Source organism: Rhinolophus hipposideros (genome assembly GCF_964194185.1).
Source record: "Rhinolophus hipposideros genome assembly, chromosome: 4".
NCBI classification, from domain to species: domain Eukaryota; kingdom Metazoa; phylum Chordata; class Mammalia; order Chiroptera; family Rhinolophidae; genus Rhinolophus; species Rhinolophus hipposideros.
This window is the reverse complement of record NC_138050.1, coordinates 16,292,654-16,307,449: the sequence shown is the minus strand read 5'-3', so window position 1 is coordinate 16,307,449 and position 14,796 is coordinate 16,292,654. Positions and strand designations below refer to the sequence as shown.

Here is a 14,796-nt window from a genome sequence, read left to right as displayed (position 1 = left end):
AAAATGGATGCACATAAAGGCCAGTTGTAAGATAAATCCTTTTTGCAAAGGATTCTAACATTTTTCTTTTTATAGTAAACATGCTCTGAAAGAGATTTTCTCGATCTTCATTGAAATAAGAAAACTTTCATTAATCCTTCTTAAGTAATTATTCTGCAACAGTTCCCTAACAATCACAAACTTTCATAAGGAGCCAGGATTAGAAAGAAGATTCACATGAGAAGACATTTATGTCTTCTATACAGAACCTGTACTGTTAAAGAAATGAATTACTATATGCATAAACTTTAATGGCTTTTAAAGTGGGACTCAAAAATAATTGCATGATACATCAACTCAGAAGTTAGAGCTACCCTTTAACCAGGAATACTGTCTAAAACAGAACTATTTTCTTTTACTTTTCGATAGCAGAGAGAAGAACAGACATGAAACATAACGGGAAGCTGTGTAGTTCCAAAAATGTTGCAGGATTGGATGATGCGATAACCTTCACCAAGCTTGGGACCATTACACCATTCACATCTCGTTGTGCTGCAATGGAGAAAATATTAAATCAATATTTAGTAAATTTCTAATAAAGAAAAGACATTTTGTTGATGCTAAGACTCAAAGCAATACATAACACGGACTTTATCATCATTGTTGTTATAATCTAGTTGAGGAGCTAAGACATACACAAGTAAACAATTAAATACTAAAAAATAAAATACATATGTATGTATAAAACAATCCTAGTTTTCTAAAACAAAAAAGTATAGATTCATAGTAAGAAAACATTCTATAGATAGATCCCAAATAGAACACAGTAATTGGACAGTGTAATCATAGAGAATTTTATATTACTTTATGATGTATTTCTGTATTTTCCAAATTTTCTATAATAAATATGAATTATTTTTATAACTCAAAATAAATATATCATTTAAAAAATAAAGGCATTAACATAAACTAGTGTAAGGTTAGTGTCCACATAGCATTATTAAATGCTCACAAATCAGATTTAAAAGACAGACATTAACCCATTAGTACGTTAACATTAGCACATGAACAGAAGAAGAAACCTGAGTGTCCAGAGAACAATGAGAAGTAAAGCTTCTCACTGTCATTAGCAATCAAAGAATACAACACAAAATGGCAAAGAAATATCATTTCACAATCATCAGGTGGGCAAAATGTAAAAGTCAGACAGTACAAAATTTGGTGAGGATGAGGACCATCAGGGACTCTCATAATTTTTTTGGTGGAATATAAATTGGTATAATCATTTGGAGAGCAATTTGGCAATTTCTACTAAAGTTGAAGATATACCAATCCAAGTGTCCACTAGCAAGAGAAAGAATAAATAGATTAGATTTGTATAGGAAAACTATACAAGAGTTAACGAACTAGAGCCAGATATATATAATCTTTTAAAAAGTTAAGCATAAAAAACAAGTTGAAGAATGACATATTTACATAGAGTTTAAAATATGAAACCTCATACTAAATATTTGTTAGAGGTTTTTCTGATGTCAACCAAGTTTTCAATTTTCTGCAGACACCAACTGCATGTCCTGAAATTCAATTCCGACACTAATTACTTGGAGTTAGTGCCAGACTCCACAGGTTTAAGGAGTCAGTCCCATAAGATTGCCCTCACTTCAGATGCAGTTGCAAGTATGGGGTCCCCAGGTTAGCCTACTTCTTTTCCTCTTGGCTACAAATTAGGGGTTACCATGATGCCTCTCCTTCCAGGTTTGATAATTTGCTAGAAAAACTCAGAACTCAGGAAAATGCTATATTTACTATTGCAGTTTATTATAAAGGATACAAATGAATAGCCAAATGAAGCGACGTCTGAAAAGGTCCCGAGTGCAGGAGCCTCTGTCCCTATGGAGTTCAGGTGTGAAACTGTCCAGGCACCAGATATGTTTGCCAACTTGGAAGTTCTCCAAACCCCATTGTTTATGGGTTTCTATGGAAGTTTCATTATGTAGGCATGCTTGATTAAATGATTGGCCATTGGCAATTGAACTCAATCTCCGGCACCTCTCCCTTCCCTTCCCCAAGGTGGAGGGGATTGGAGTTAAAAGTTCGAAACTTCTAATCAAAGCTTGATCTTTCTGGCAACAAATCCCCATCCTGAAATTATCTGAGGGCCCGCTGAGAGTCACCTTATTTGCATAAATGCTTGATGTTTTCCCAGAGGGCCCTTAAACTCTCCTCATTGCTTTTTTTTTTTTTTGAGGGGGGGTAATTCTTTTTTCTTTTTGTTGTTCTGATTGGTTGTTTTCTGCTACCTTATCTTCTAAATCGCTGATTTGGTCCTCTGCTTTATCTAATCTACTGTTGATTCTCTCTAATGTAATTTTTTTTTAAATTGGGGAATATTGGGGAACAGTGTGTTTTTCCAGGGCCCGTCAGCTCCAAGTCGTTGTTCTTCAATCTAGTTGTGGAGGGCACAGCTCAGCTCTAAGTCCAGTCACCATTTTCAATCTTAGTTGCAGGGGGTGTAGTCCACCATACCATGTGGGAATTGAACCAGCAACCTTGTTAAGAGCTCGTGCTCTAACCAACTGAGCCATCCGGCCACCCTTCTAATGTAGTCTTCATTTCAGTTATTGTATTCTTCACTTCTGACTGGTTCTTTTTTATGGTTTCTATGTCCATTTTTATGCTTGCTATGTCTCTGTTGAAGTCCTCACTAAGTTCCTTATAACCATTGTTTTGAACTCTGTATCTGGTAGATTGCTTCCCTCCATTTTGTTTAGTTCTTTTTCTAGAGTTTTCTCCTGTTCTTTCATTTGGGACTTATTTCTTTGTTTCCTTATTTTGGCTGCCTCTCTGTCTTTAGATTAGGTCGTGCTGCTATGTCTCCAGTCTTGCTAGGTGGCCTTATGTAGTAGGTGTCTTGTGGGGCCCAGTGGCACAGTCTCCCTGGTCACCTCTTCCAGCTGCTCCAGGAGTGTCCCTTGTATGGATGGTGTGTGCACTCCTGTTACAGTTGAGCCTTGATTGTTATTGGCATATCGGTGGGTAGAATTGACCCTCAGACTGACTGGCTGTGTGGTTTGGCCACATCCACAGCTTATGTGCTCTGGTGCAGGAGTTTTACACCATGGAGTAGGATTCACCCCAGTGGGCTCTGGTGCCTGTTGAGACTGCCCTTTGTGTGTGCTGCTTGTGGAGCTAATTGGGTGGTGCTCTGCTGTGGTCTGAAGCCAACCTCCAAGAATGTTGGTTCCGGGGCCTCTTGAGAAGGGTAGGCCCAGGTCAGCCACTGCCTGTGACTGATGGGGAGTACTTGGTAGAAGGTACAAAGTGATCTGCAGTTAGTTGTTTTGTACCTGGAGGCATGTAGGCAAAGCCATACTGCAAAGCAAGGATGGCTGCCACCATTGCTGAGTCTGGGTTAGCTCTGCAAAAAGCCAGGACACTCTGACTCCTGCTGCCACCTGCTGGCTCCGGTAAGGTTCAGCCACTGATAAAGCCTCCTGTGGTATTCAAGTTGGGTGAGGCAGAATCACAGTGAGTCAGCAGGGTGGAGCAGCAGAGCTCACCAGGCCAATCAAATTCAGATTTGGCCTGTGGGGGTGGGCTCAACACAGGAAAGATGGCACCTGCCTGCTGGCTACATGGGAGAGGGCCCCACACAGGGAAAATTGGGACTGTCCCCCCAGTCCTTGCCCCGAAGTTACACACCTCAGTCTCTCCCCATGTGTCTCCGGTGGCCCCATAGTCACTATCTCTCTGCTGGAGCCCAGGGTAAGTACCTACATGGGCCCTTTAGAGGATGTCTGGGTTTCCAACTGCCTTCCGTCCCATTCGGAGGGTCAGAATTCCCACTGTTTTTCACAGCCAGAAATGGTGTGGGCTTCTCTTCCTGGAACCAGTACTTCTGGCTGGGGAACCTGGTGTGGGGGGCTGGAGTCCCTCACTCCTTCATGGGGAACCTCTGTGGCCAAGATATCCATCCCAGTTTTCAACCGTCACACGTGGGTGTGGGACCAACCTGTTTTGCGTCTTCGCCAGTCTCAACATGGCTTTTTCTTTATATCCTTAATTATAAAATTTCTGTTCAGCTAGACTTCAGATGGTTCTCCAGGTTAATTGTTCTATAATTTAGTTGTAATTTTGATGTGTTCACAGGATGAGGCAAGCACAGCATTTATTTACTCTGCCATCGTGGGTCTGCTTATTATCCTACATTTTGTTGCTCTTCATAGATGTTTTGTTCTGGCTGAACATTTATTTTTGTCTTTGCACATATCCCTACTTTTACTCAACTTCAGTTCATTTCCCTATTTGGTTCCCTCTTCCTGGAATGCCCCTTGAACACAATAAATATTTTCAAACATACACTTTTACCCATCCTTCTAGACCATTTCATTCCTGAATCTTCCATACTTTCCCAGCAGTTATAATCTCTTTCTCTGGCCCTTTTTATTTATAATTCAATTGTGTCACTTCATTTACATAAAAATCCATCCCCTAAAGTTGCCAAATATAGAATCATATAGAGAAAAACACAGATTTCCCCCTTTATTCCTCCCTTCAATCACTCTAACTTTCCTCTACAGAATAACTAAAGCTCATAGTTTGAGTTGTACCCTCTAGCTTTCAGACTCATGACTATTTTTTACATAAATGGAATCTCTCATACGTGTATTATCTCACTCTGTATGTTTGTGTCTGTGTGTAACAAAATGTCTTGGACAGCCTTCTATGTTAATACATTTTGTTTTACTTCATTCTTGTTAATGGCATCATAGTATTCCATAAAATGCGTACACCATAAATTCGTTACCACGTTTTTATTGATAATCATCTAGTCTGTAATTATCATTTCTGTGCCTAACTTTGTGTTCACATATAACAATTTCTATAAGACAGAGTCCTAAAATTTAAATTTATATTTTAAGGGGTAATTATAATATTGTCAAATTTCCTTCCTCAAAGCTTTCACCAATTTAAAGTGCCACCAATGGTACATCATAATCCTGTTTTGAACATCCAAAGCTAACACATAATGTCAATCTTTTTAATCCTGATAAAACTTATAAGAAAAAATTATTTTGATTTATATTGCATTTCCTTGATTACTGGTGTGATTTAACATTTCTCATGTTTATCATCTATGTATATTGTTATCCATGGACTGAATATTCCTAAGACTTAAGCACTTTTCTATGGGTTGTATCTTTTCTTACTGATTTGTGGGAGATATACATATATGTTTCAACAGTTACAAGTATTACAATATCTTCTTTTAGTTAATGGCTTGTCTCAATTTTATTGATGGTGTCATATTACATGGAAAATTTACACTTTTTTCAAATGTATCAAATTTTGCTTTACTGTTTATATTTTCTTTATTTTGTTTAAAGTATCATTCCCTACCATGAAGTCATAAAGATAGTCTCCTATACTTGCTTGTAAAGGCTTTAAAGTTTTGCTTTTCATATATAAATCATTAGTCCAACAGGGGATGCTTTTGTAATACGGTGGTGACATATACATCACAAGAAGTCTTTGGTGATCTTCAGTTTCACACAAGGTGTTTTACTTAGTATGCATAGAGCTTTCAGTGTCTGTGAAATTACATCTTTTATTACTTCTGAGAGTTTACAGTCATTATCTCATTGAACAATAATTCCCAACATTTTCTCTATTCTCACCTTTTGGGACTTTAAGTGTGTGTTAAATCTCCTTTCCCTCCTGTCTGCATATGCACCAGAATTTCTTCAGGTCTCTTCATATGTGAAAATTGTCTGTTTAACCCATGCACTAATTTCAACTATTACATTTTTTCAGTTTCTAGAATTTCATTTTATTTAAAATTTCTTGTTCACATTTGCTTGGTCATATTTGATGGTATTTTGTTCCTTAAGCATTTTTAAAATTAAGTTATATATCTTTAAACACTTAAATTAGCTATGTAATATTCTGTAAACAAATCTAATATGTTAGATCCTTGGAGATCTGTATCTGTTGATTGTTTTTGCTGACTTACTCTTGGTGGTTTATTTCCTCCTGTATTTGGAAATTTCTTTAAATTGTGAAATAATATTCACTTGAACTTAATTTTTGGAATTTTCAGTCTAGATTGAAGATGCTTCTCTCAAAAACATTTGTGGTGAATTAAAATCTCTTGGTCTCATATCTGTTTACCACTCATTAGTTAAGTTTTAATTATTTAAAAAATTTTTGCCCTTGGAGATTTTTCTTTCTTTCTCATGTGCATTCAAATCTCATGAGCATTGACATCTCAATGCATTAAAATTGTGAACTTCAAGTCCTGGTTACTTTTTTATTGGTAGATTTTTAATCACCTTTTTAAATTTCTCCAATGGTTACTAGTCTGTTAAGGTTTTCTGCCTTTCATTGAGTCAATATTGGTAATTTATATACTCCTGGGAAACCATTTTACTTATGCATACAACAAATATTTGTTAAATCAATAATACAGTCACTGGTGCTCAGTACAGCAGTAAAAATAGTTTTATACCATCTAAAGGAAATGAGAGATAAGCCTGAGAGGATTGAAAATGTGTAGTGTTTAAGAACCCTAGTCCTGAGATTAGGCAATGATTCTTACACTGGCCATTGATCCCTAAGGAAAAGAATTTGCTCTGTGTATGTCTGCTCTATTCCTGGTCTCTGTGAAGTTAGAATAAAGCATTTCCCTGCATAGTGTGCCTGGGACTAAAGAATCTGTTTTTTTGTTTGTTTGTTTTTTTGGAATAACACACTTTTATGTTCCTAGAAATTCATAGAAAAGATTTATACTACAGCTGTATAGATGTTGCCAATCACACCTCAGCAATCTGTATCTCACATTAAGTTTAAGTAATAACTTGAGCATGTTAGAAAATGGGATGAATCCATTCTATATTATTATGCCTGAAGAGCAGAGGAGCAATTTGAAGAATTGCATGTATGTTTTAATGTGTGTTGTGTGATATGGTGTGTGTGATGTGGTGTGTGTGTGTGTGTGTGTGTTTGTGTATAGTAAAACTGTCATCTGAGGCTGTAATGAAGAACATTTTAAATGCTTAAAAGTGCATTTTGGTTACAAGGGCTTCAGAATTTGCTCACCAGTTTAGCAACGTTTGAATTTCTCCTGGGATCACATCATAATATTTATGTAGATTATTTTTTAAAAAAATCAAAGAAGTAAGTTGAGTAAGACGCTGTGGACTATTCAAAGAATTCTCTTTCCAAAAACTAGGATGAGTGAAGGTATTCGCAAATAAAAGATTTTTCAGGTTAAGCTTCAAAATTCCAGATGGAAAAGAAGTCAGCTCATTCCCATCAACAATCAGTTTTTTAAGTGATCTGCAAATACAAGAAACCATACTTTAAAAAGTATTCATTGGGGGAGGGAGGCTCTAGAAGAGGGTAATATATGGTGATGGAAAGAGAACTGACTCTGTGTGGTGAACACACAATGTGAGCTATAGATAATGTATTACAGAATTGTACACCTGAAATCTATGCAACTTTACTAACAATTGTCACACCAAGAAATTTGAATTAAAAAAAATTCTGAACCAATCAGAATCATTTTGTTTAAATATGGAATGAAATGAATTAATTTTATTTTGTCTTAGATACATTCATTATGGATAATAAAAAACTAATTGCATTTCAAAAAAATATTCATGTAATTTATAATACTGAAGTATTAGGTTGGTGCAAAAGTAATTGCGGTTTTTGCAATTAGTTTTAACCTTTTAAGCCACAATTACTTTCGCACCAACCTAATAAAATTCTGTCCCAATGTTTGTGAAAATTGTTATAAAACTTAGTAACAATAAAATACAAGTACTTAAGTATTTCCTTAGAATCAAGAACATTAATTTAAAAAGCAACTGAACCAACATATTGTTATGCAGAAAAGTGTATTTGGGTCTTTGCAACATATCATTATGGAAAAAGAAATAACAATCACAAACAGCAAGACGAATGAATGTTATACTACATAAAATATAGTATAGCACAGTGATACAAAGGAAGTATTTTCATAGACAAATTGAACATCAACACATTTTTTTAATGTAAGCCCAATGAAAACAGTGAAATGAACACTATTGAAACACATTGTGTGCTACGTTGTACTTCAACTTTTCATCACCTGGTCCTCTTGGTTTTTAACATGTCAGTTGCTTCTAATAATCCTTCTTCTATTCAAAGAGAACCAACATGACTGATGTTCTCATTTTTTACCACTTGTCTTGATGATGTTTTTTACAGTCACTCATCTCCCTTCTATAATAACTAGTGCTGGAAGCAGTCAGAAAAGTATCTGCCCATAGGGGGCATACAAAAATCAAATCAAAAGCTAGTCCAACTTATCAATTGTATTAGGGGTGAAGATATTGATATAACCAACTGGTTATAAGTCAGAATTTAGGTAATAAGCAGCTTTAGATACTATGACTTTAAATTAAAAGATTTGAGGAAATAAGCAACTAAGGACCTATAGATTCTTATTTGCTATCTAGTTTTCACATCTCTTATCCACACAATTCTTTAATTATGACTCCCGATGACAATATTAAAACATGATCAAAGAAAGTATCTAAGACAGTGAGGCTAAGACGATAGTACCTCAGCTAGTTTCATCCATCAGCCACAGTTTGACCACTGCACTTCTTCTAGTCTAGAAAGGGTGAGCCAGACCTCAGGCTCCGTTTCGGTCCTGAAGGAGAAAGCTAGCATGGTCACTATTTTCCTCTACAGCAAACACAACCTGGGGGCCAGAGGCAGAGAACCCTATGCACAACCAGAAGAAGTGTGGTAAACTCTAGGGAAATGCCACGGAGAATCCCCAGAACACCCATGGGTGAGGCTTTCCTGCCTGAGTTGGCTTATCTGAGGGGCTCTACCAGTTTGGGGGCACCCTGGCTCTTAATGAGTTCTGAGGAGCACAGCTGTCTTTAGTGGGTCAAGGAGTCTTTAAAGCTAGAAGAGCTCTATGCTGAGGTAGCCTTTGCTTCTGAACATCCTGGATAGCGGAAAAACCACCTTGTGCTACGTCACTGACACTCTCTTTGCTCTGAATGGCACTCGGAGACTGCTGTTGCATGTGAGCAGAAGTCAGAGCAGCCAGGAGACAAAAACAACCAAAACACACAGGACAGTGTTCATTCCTAAGGCAAGCATATCTTCATATCTTCACTTCTTATCTGTTTGGGAAGACAGATGAGAAATCGGGATAGGGGTGGGAAGAAACAGTAAGGTTCAAGTATAGCGCACGCACACACACACATACAGAGAGACAGAGAGAGACTTTCTTGAATCAAAATACATGATTTGTAAAACTGAAAACTTAAGTGGATGAACTGAAGAAGAACATGGTCTTCATACAGATCTGAGTTAGAGGCAAAGACAAAGTAGAAGAAATAACTCAAATAGAGCAAAAATATTTTTAAAAATCATAAGGAAAAATAATGTAGGTGCCGTGGAAGACAGATCCAGGAGATGTACCTGTAAATAATATGTGTTTCAGGAAGAGAAAATGAAACAGATAGGGGAGAAAAGGTGATAATTAAACATATTTCCTTAACTCAAAAAAAAAAAAAAGTTTGAGCAGGCTGATTAAGAGTTCACTGAATTCCAAGGAAAATAGGTGTGATATCATGATTTATAAGAAATATATATTTGGTCACTCAGAGGACCAAAATATATTTCTCATATATATTTGGTCTTCATCCATAGTTTCTGGCTCACCACTCCGAAAAACCTTTTATTTCCTGAGCGATAAAAGCAATGGGAGCATCTTTTGTTATATCTTGTCTTCTCTTCAGTTCCTGAAATTGCTTCAGAGCCATATAAGTGAAATGGGTATCTTGTTATTCATAACAAGGCCCTTCCCACCACAGTTGGGTTTATGTTAATAAGGACTTTTGGAAAGCACCCAAAGATGGGGGCTGGTTTCCAGGGGAAGCAACCATGACTAGAGGGGTGAAACTTTCAGTCCCACTCCCTGGTTTCTGGGGAGGGAAGAGGGGCCAGAGGTTAAATCAATCACCAATGGCCAATGCTTTAATCAATCATGCCTGTGTAATGGAGCCTCCATAAAAGTCCTAAAGGAGGAGGTATGGAGAGTTTCCAGGTTGGGGAACCAGAACAATTCAATGTGCCACTGTGCTGAGCCCCAAACTCCAGGAGAACAGAATTTCCTTTGTTCAGAACCTCACACTATCTATCTCTTCATCAGGCTATTGATTTGTATCCTTTGTAATAAATTGGTAATCTGGTGAGTAAATAGGATTCCTGAGTTCTGTGAGTCACTCTAGCAAATTAATTGAACTTGAGGTGTGTGTGTGTGTGTGTGTGTGTGTGTGTGTGTGTGTGTGTGTGTGTGTACCTCTGATTTATAGCCAGTTAGAAGTACAGGTACCTGGGCTTTCTATTGGCATCTGAAGTGGGGGGCAGTCTTGTGGGACTGAGCCCTTAACCTGTGGGATCAGATGCCATTCCCAGGTAGATAGTGTCAGGATTGTGTTGATTTTTAGGACACCCACTTGCTGCCTAAGAATTGTTAGTTGCTGCGCCTCCCACCACCACAAGGGTGAAACTGGGTGCAGAACTCTTAAACAGATTTATTTAAAAAAAGACATGCGGTTAAGCATAACCTGATTAAACTCCTGAAGGTCAAGGATGATGAAAAAGATTATAGTTTTTCCAGATAAAAATAAGAACCACTTAAAAAGAAAAAGAAATCAAACTGGCATCAGGTACCTCATCTGCAACTCTGGGAGCTAGAGGACAAGAGGATGGAAATTGTATGTGAAAAGTGCTGCAATGTGAGATTGCACCTCCCAAGCAAGTTCATTTATCTGTTAGGATTTAAGATTAAAAAAAAAAAAATTACCCATGTCCTTCAGCTGAGGAAAATAAGGAAAAACTGTAACAGCCAATAAATCAAAGGAGACATCTCCAGGCTCAAGATGAGATGGAACAAACAAGAGCAGTAAGCAATGAATCAGTAGTAATTAATGAATCTTGAAACACATAGTGTTAAATGAAGAATGATTGAAAACGCTTGTGAGATCTAAGTGCTAAATATTCTTTAAATAAAGAGACATAATGCAAAGGAAAATACTAATGATAATCTGAAACAAAAGTTCCTGAACTATCTCAGCAAAACCTAGAATTAGATAATGGGTAAATGCATTTGGAAAGAAAGTGATGATATATTATAGCATTGTACACTGGAAATCTATACAATTTTACTAACCAATGTCACCCCCATAGATTTAATAAAAAGTTTTTGAAAAGAAAGCAGGAAACTGAAAGTTTTCTAAAGGTCTAAACTATTGGTGGAACGCAGCAATGGGGAGACAGACCACCATGGTAGGAGAAGTAGCTTTTATCTTGCTTTTATAAAATATTAAAGAAAAACATATTTGTTTATGAGTTTTGGGGAAATGAAAGATAGCTATTAATAGACTGGGAAAGTACAGTAGAGTTCAAAATTAACAGGGAGAAAAAAAGGAACAAATAACATCCTGAAAAAAGAAAAATCACCAAAAAAAGGCATACATGTGAAAAGGAGGAAATAATAAATATAAAGTAAAATGGAAGGCAATAAATAAATATGTCAGTCATAACAAATATGAACAGGATGAATTCCCCTATTAAAATACAAGGATTTTAATACAAGGATTTTAGTCACATGAGGGATTAAATAATTCGTATAAATATTAGAAAAGTAGAAAAATTGTCTAATTTCATTGAAGATAAGATTATGCCTCCTGAAAACCAAAGAAGAACTAGTAAAACTCAACTGGAACTAATTTAATTTGTCTGCATAAATTGATTTTAAATAATGTAAAGAAGTATATAGCTTTTCTCTATTCTATACTGGCAATAGTCAGCTAGAGATACAAATTAAAGAAAATATTGCATTCAGAGTAGTAACACAATTATAAAATACTTAGAAAGGTTAGTGAGAAAGATAAAGGACTTATGTGGAGTCATAAATTCTTATGAAAAATATAAAATAACATCTGAATAAAGAAACATATAATATATTTTAGGACAAAGGATTTATCATTATTAAAATGTAAATTCTTCAAAATTTGTATGTAAACTCAAGGCAATTCCAATGCAAATCCCAACTTTGTGCTTATGTGTTTTGGGTGAGGAGAGGCTTGGAACGATATCAAGTATCTTAAAGATCATGATCAAGAGAGAATAGTTAAGAAACTATTATTGTAAAATAATCTCCCTTCTAGTTATTCAAAATTATTCTAAACTCATAATCAAAATAGTATGGTATTGACCTACAAGGACATAGATGAAATTCAGAGACATTTAAAAAATTAATGTGAAAAAAAATTGGAGCTTAGCAGTAAAATTACACTGTGTATTATTAGCATCTTTTGTATATGTATATCCTTACCAAAAAAGCCAAAAAACAAAAAACCTGTTAAGAACTACAGGTGTGCACATGAAAAAAATGGACAAAAGGAGCTTGTCATTCCATTAAGTGGTCATCGATATTGTGCATTAAATAATTACTGAAAATGTCATGTCCTAAAAATACTGTATACCAGTTATTCAAATTGCATTTGGGTAAACTTAATGCTTCACATATTATATTTTAGGGCTATTAAATAAATAAATGAACTCAATTTTCTCCATCACAATCATCACCAAGTATGTCTTGAAGTGACACATGATCTTGTATATACATAACTACTTCCAAAATACCTGAGTTTCTGGATTTCATTTGGAATAAAAGCAATACTATTGTAGGAAACATCAAGTTCCTCAAGGTTGGGCAAAGAAAATAACCTTTAATAGAAAGAGAAAATAAACTGTAAAAGTGATTATCTATTTGTTATTACTGGGCATAAATAAGAATTAAATACTTAAGCAAATAGGTAAAAGTGTAAAGAAACTAATGTTTTTCTTAAATCTTGAAATTTATATAGAATTTTTACATTGTAAATGGTGTGATTAAAATAAAATTCCCTAAAAATTATTCATCTATCCATTAAGACTGGTTTGAAACGTTTGGAGTGGATAAAACCCCATCTAGAAAAAGCTACCTGAGAAAGTCCTCACAACTTTTCGATATATTTTCTTCTTGGTTGCTGTATTAGTTTCTTAGAGCTGAAATAACAAATAACCACAATCTGGATGGTTTAAAACAATAGAAATGTATTCTCTCACAGTTCAGGAGGTCAGGAGACTGAAGTCAAGTTGTTGGAAAGGTTGGCTCCTTCTGGAGGCTCTGAAGAAGAAACTGTCCCTAGCTTTTCTCCCAGCTTCTGCTGGTTGCCAGTAATTGTTGGTGTTCCTTGGTTTGTGGCAACACAACTCCAATCTCTGGCTTTGTTTGCATATTTTCATCTTATAAAGACACCATTTATTTGATTTTTTGAGCCCACCAAATCCAGTAACTTCACATTAACTTAGCAAATTACATCTACAAAGACCCTGTTTCCAAATAAGGTCAAATTCTGAGGTTCTGCATGGACATGAACTTTTTTCCTCATTAAACTTTGTTTTCATAGGTCTCAAAATTCTGTGACAGCCAGATTTTTGGTCGTCATTTCCATTAAAAAGTATTGCTTTTAAAAACTAATAACTTAAAAATTGCCACACACACACACACACACCAAACAAATGGTCCACAAAACAGTCTCCTTTCCTTCTGAAGATTTTATGATGCATTGTAATCATTAACCAGTATTTTACTATTAAGCTTAAATGGCCAGTTGAAACAAACAGTTCCGAGATCATTCTTCCACCACTGATTACGACCGGGGTGGAAGGTATTGAAGATAACATTCCTTTAGCCTTCTGAGCTTTCTGGGCAGTGTGGTGACTGTGCCAGCTCCAGCTGCCTTCTTGTCCACTGCTTTGATGACCCCCACAGCAACACCTCATGTCACAAACAGCAAAACGGCCCAGAGCAGGGTAGTCAGAGAAGCTCTCAACACACATGGGCTTGCCAGGAACCATATCAATGATGGCAGCATCACTAGATTTTAAAAACTTTGGGCCATCTTCCTGCTTTCCCCCAGAAGGACACTCAATGTTGTCCTTCAGCTCAGCAAATTTGCAAACAATGTGAGCAATCAAGCACAGGTGTATATCTGGCACATATTTGGCCTGGATGGTTCAGGATAATCACCTAAGCCATGAAGCCAGCTGCTTCCATTGGTGGGTCATTTTTGCTGTCACCAGCCACATTGTCACAATAGACATCTTTGATAGACATATTCTTAACATTGCAGCTCCCATTGTCCCCAGAAAGAGCTTCACTCAAAGCTTCATGGTGTGTTTCAACAGACTTTATTTACTTCAGTTGTAACATTGACTGAAGCCAAGGTGACCACCTTGGCGGGTTTGAAAACACCAGTTTCCACTCAGCCCACCGGGGCAGTACCAATACCACCAATTTTGCAGACATCCTGGAGGGGCAGATGCAAAGATTTGTCAGTTGGACGAGTTTGTGGCAGGATGCAATCTAGAGCTTCAAGCAGTGTGGTTCCACTGGCATTGCCATCTTTATGGGTGACTTTTTATCCTTTGAACCAAGGCATGTCAGCACTTGGCTCCAGCATGTTGTCACCATTCCAAACAGAAATTGGCACAAATGTGACTGTGTCAGGGTTGTAGCCAATTTTCTTAATGGAGGTGCAGATTTCCTTAAAGATTTCCTTATATCTCTTCTGGCTGTCAGGCGCTTCAGTGGATCCATTTTGTTAACACCAACAATTAGTTGTTTCACACCCAGGGTGTGAGCCAGAAGGGCATGCTCATGGGTCTGCCCATTCTCAAAGATATCTG

At 36.6% G+C, this 14,796-nt stretch overlaps 1 protein-coding gene across 1 annotated transcript in view; it reads right to left on the bottom strand.

The window, feature by feature from the left end:
* Positions 1-356: 356 nt before the first annotated feature.
* LRRC63 (leucine rich repeat containing 63) overlaps positions 357-14,796 on the bottom strand; it is a gene marked incomplete at both ends in the record, with an annotated part of 73,056 nt that continues 58,616 nt past the window's right edge. Inside the window, 3 exons of the mRNA XM_081046643.1 lie at positions 357-531; positions 7,078-7,317; positions 12,706-12,789. Coding sequence (XP_080902769.1) covers positions 357-531; positions 7,078-7,317; positions 12,706-12,789 — 499 coding nt within the window. The remainder of the gene's footprint in view (positions 532-7,077; positions 7,318-12,705; positions 12,790-14,796) is intronic.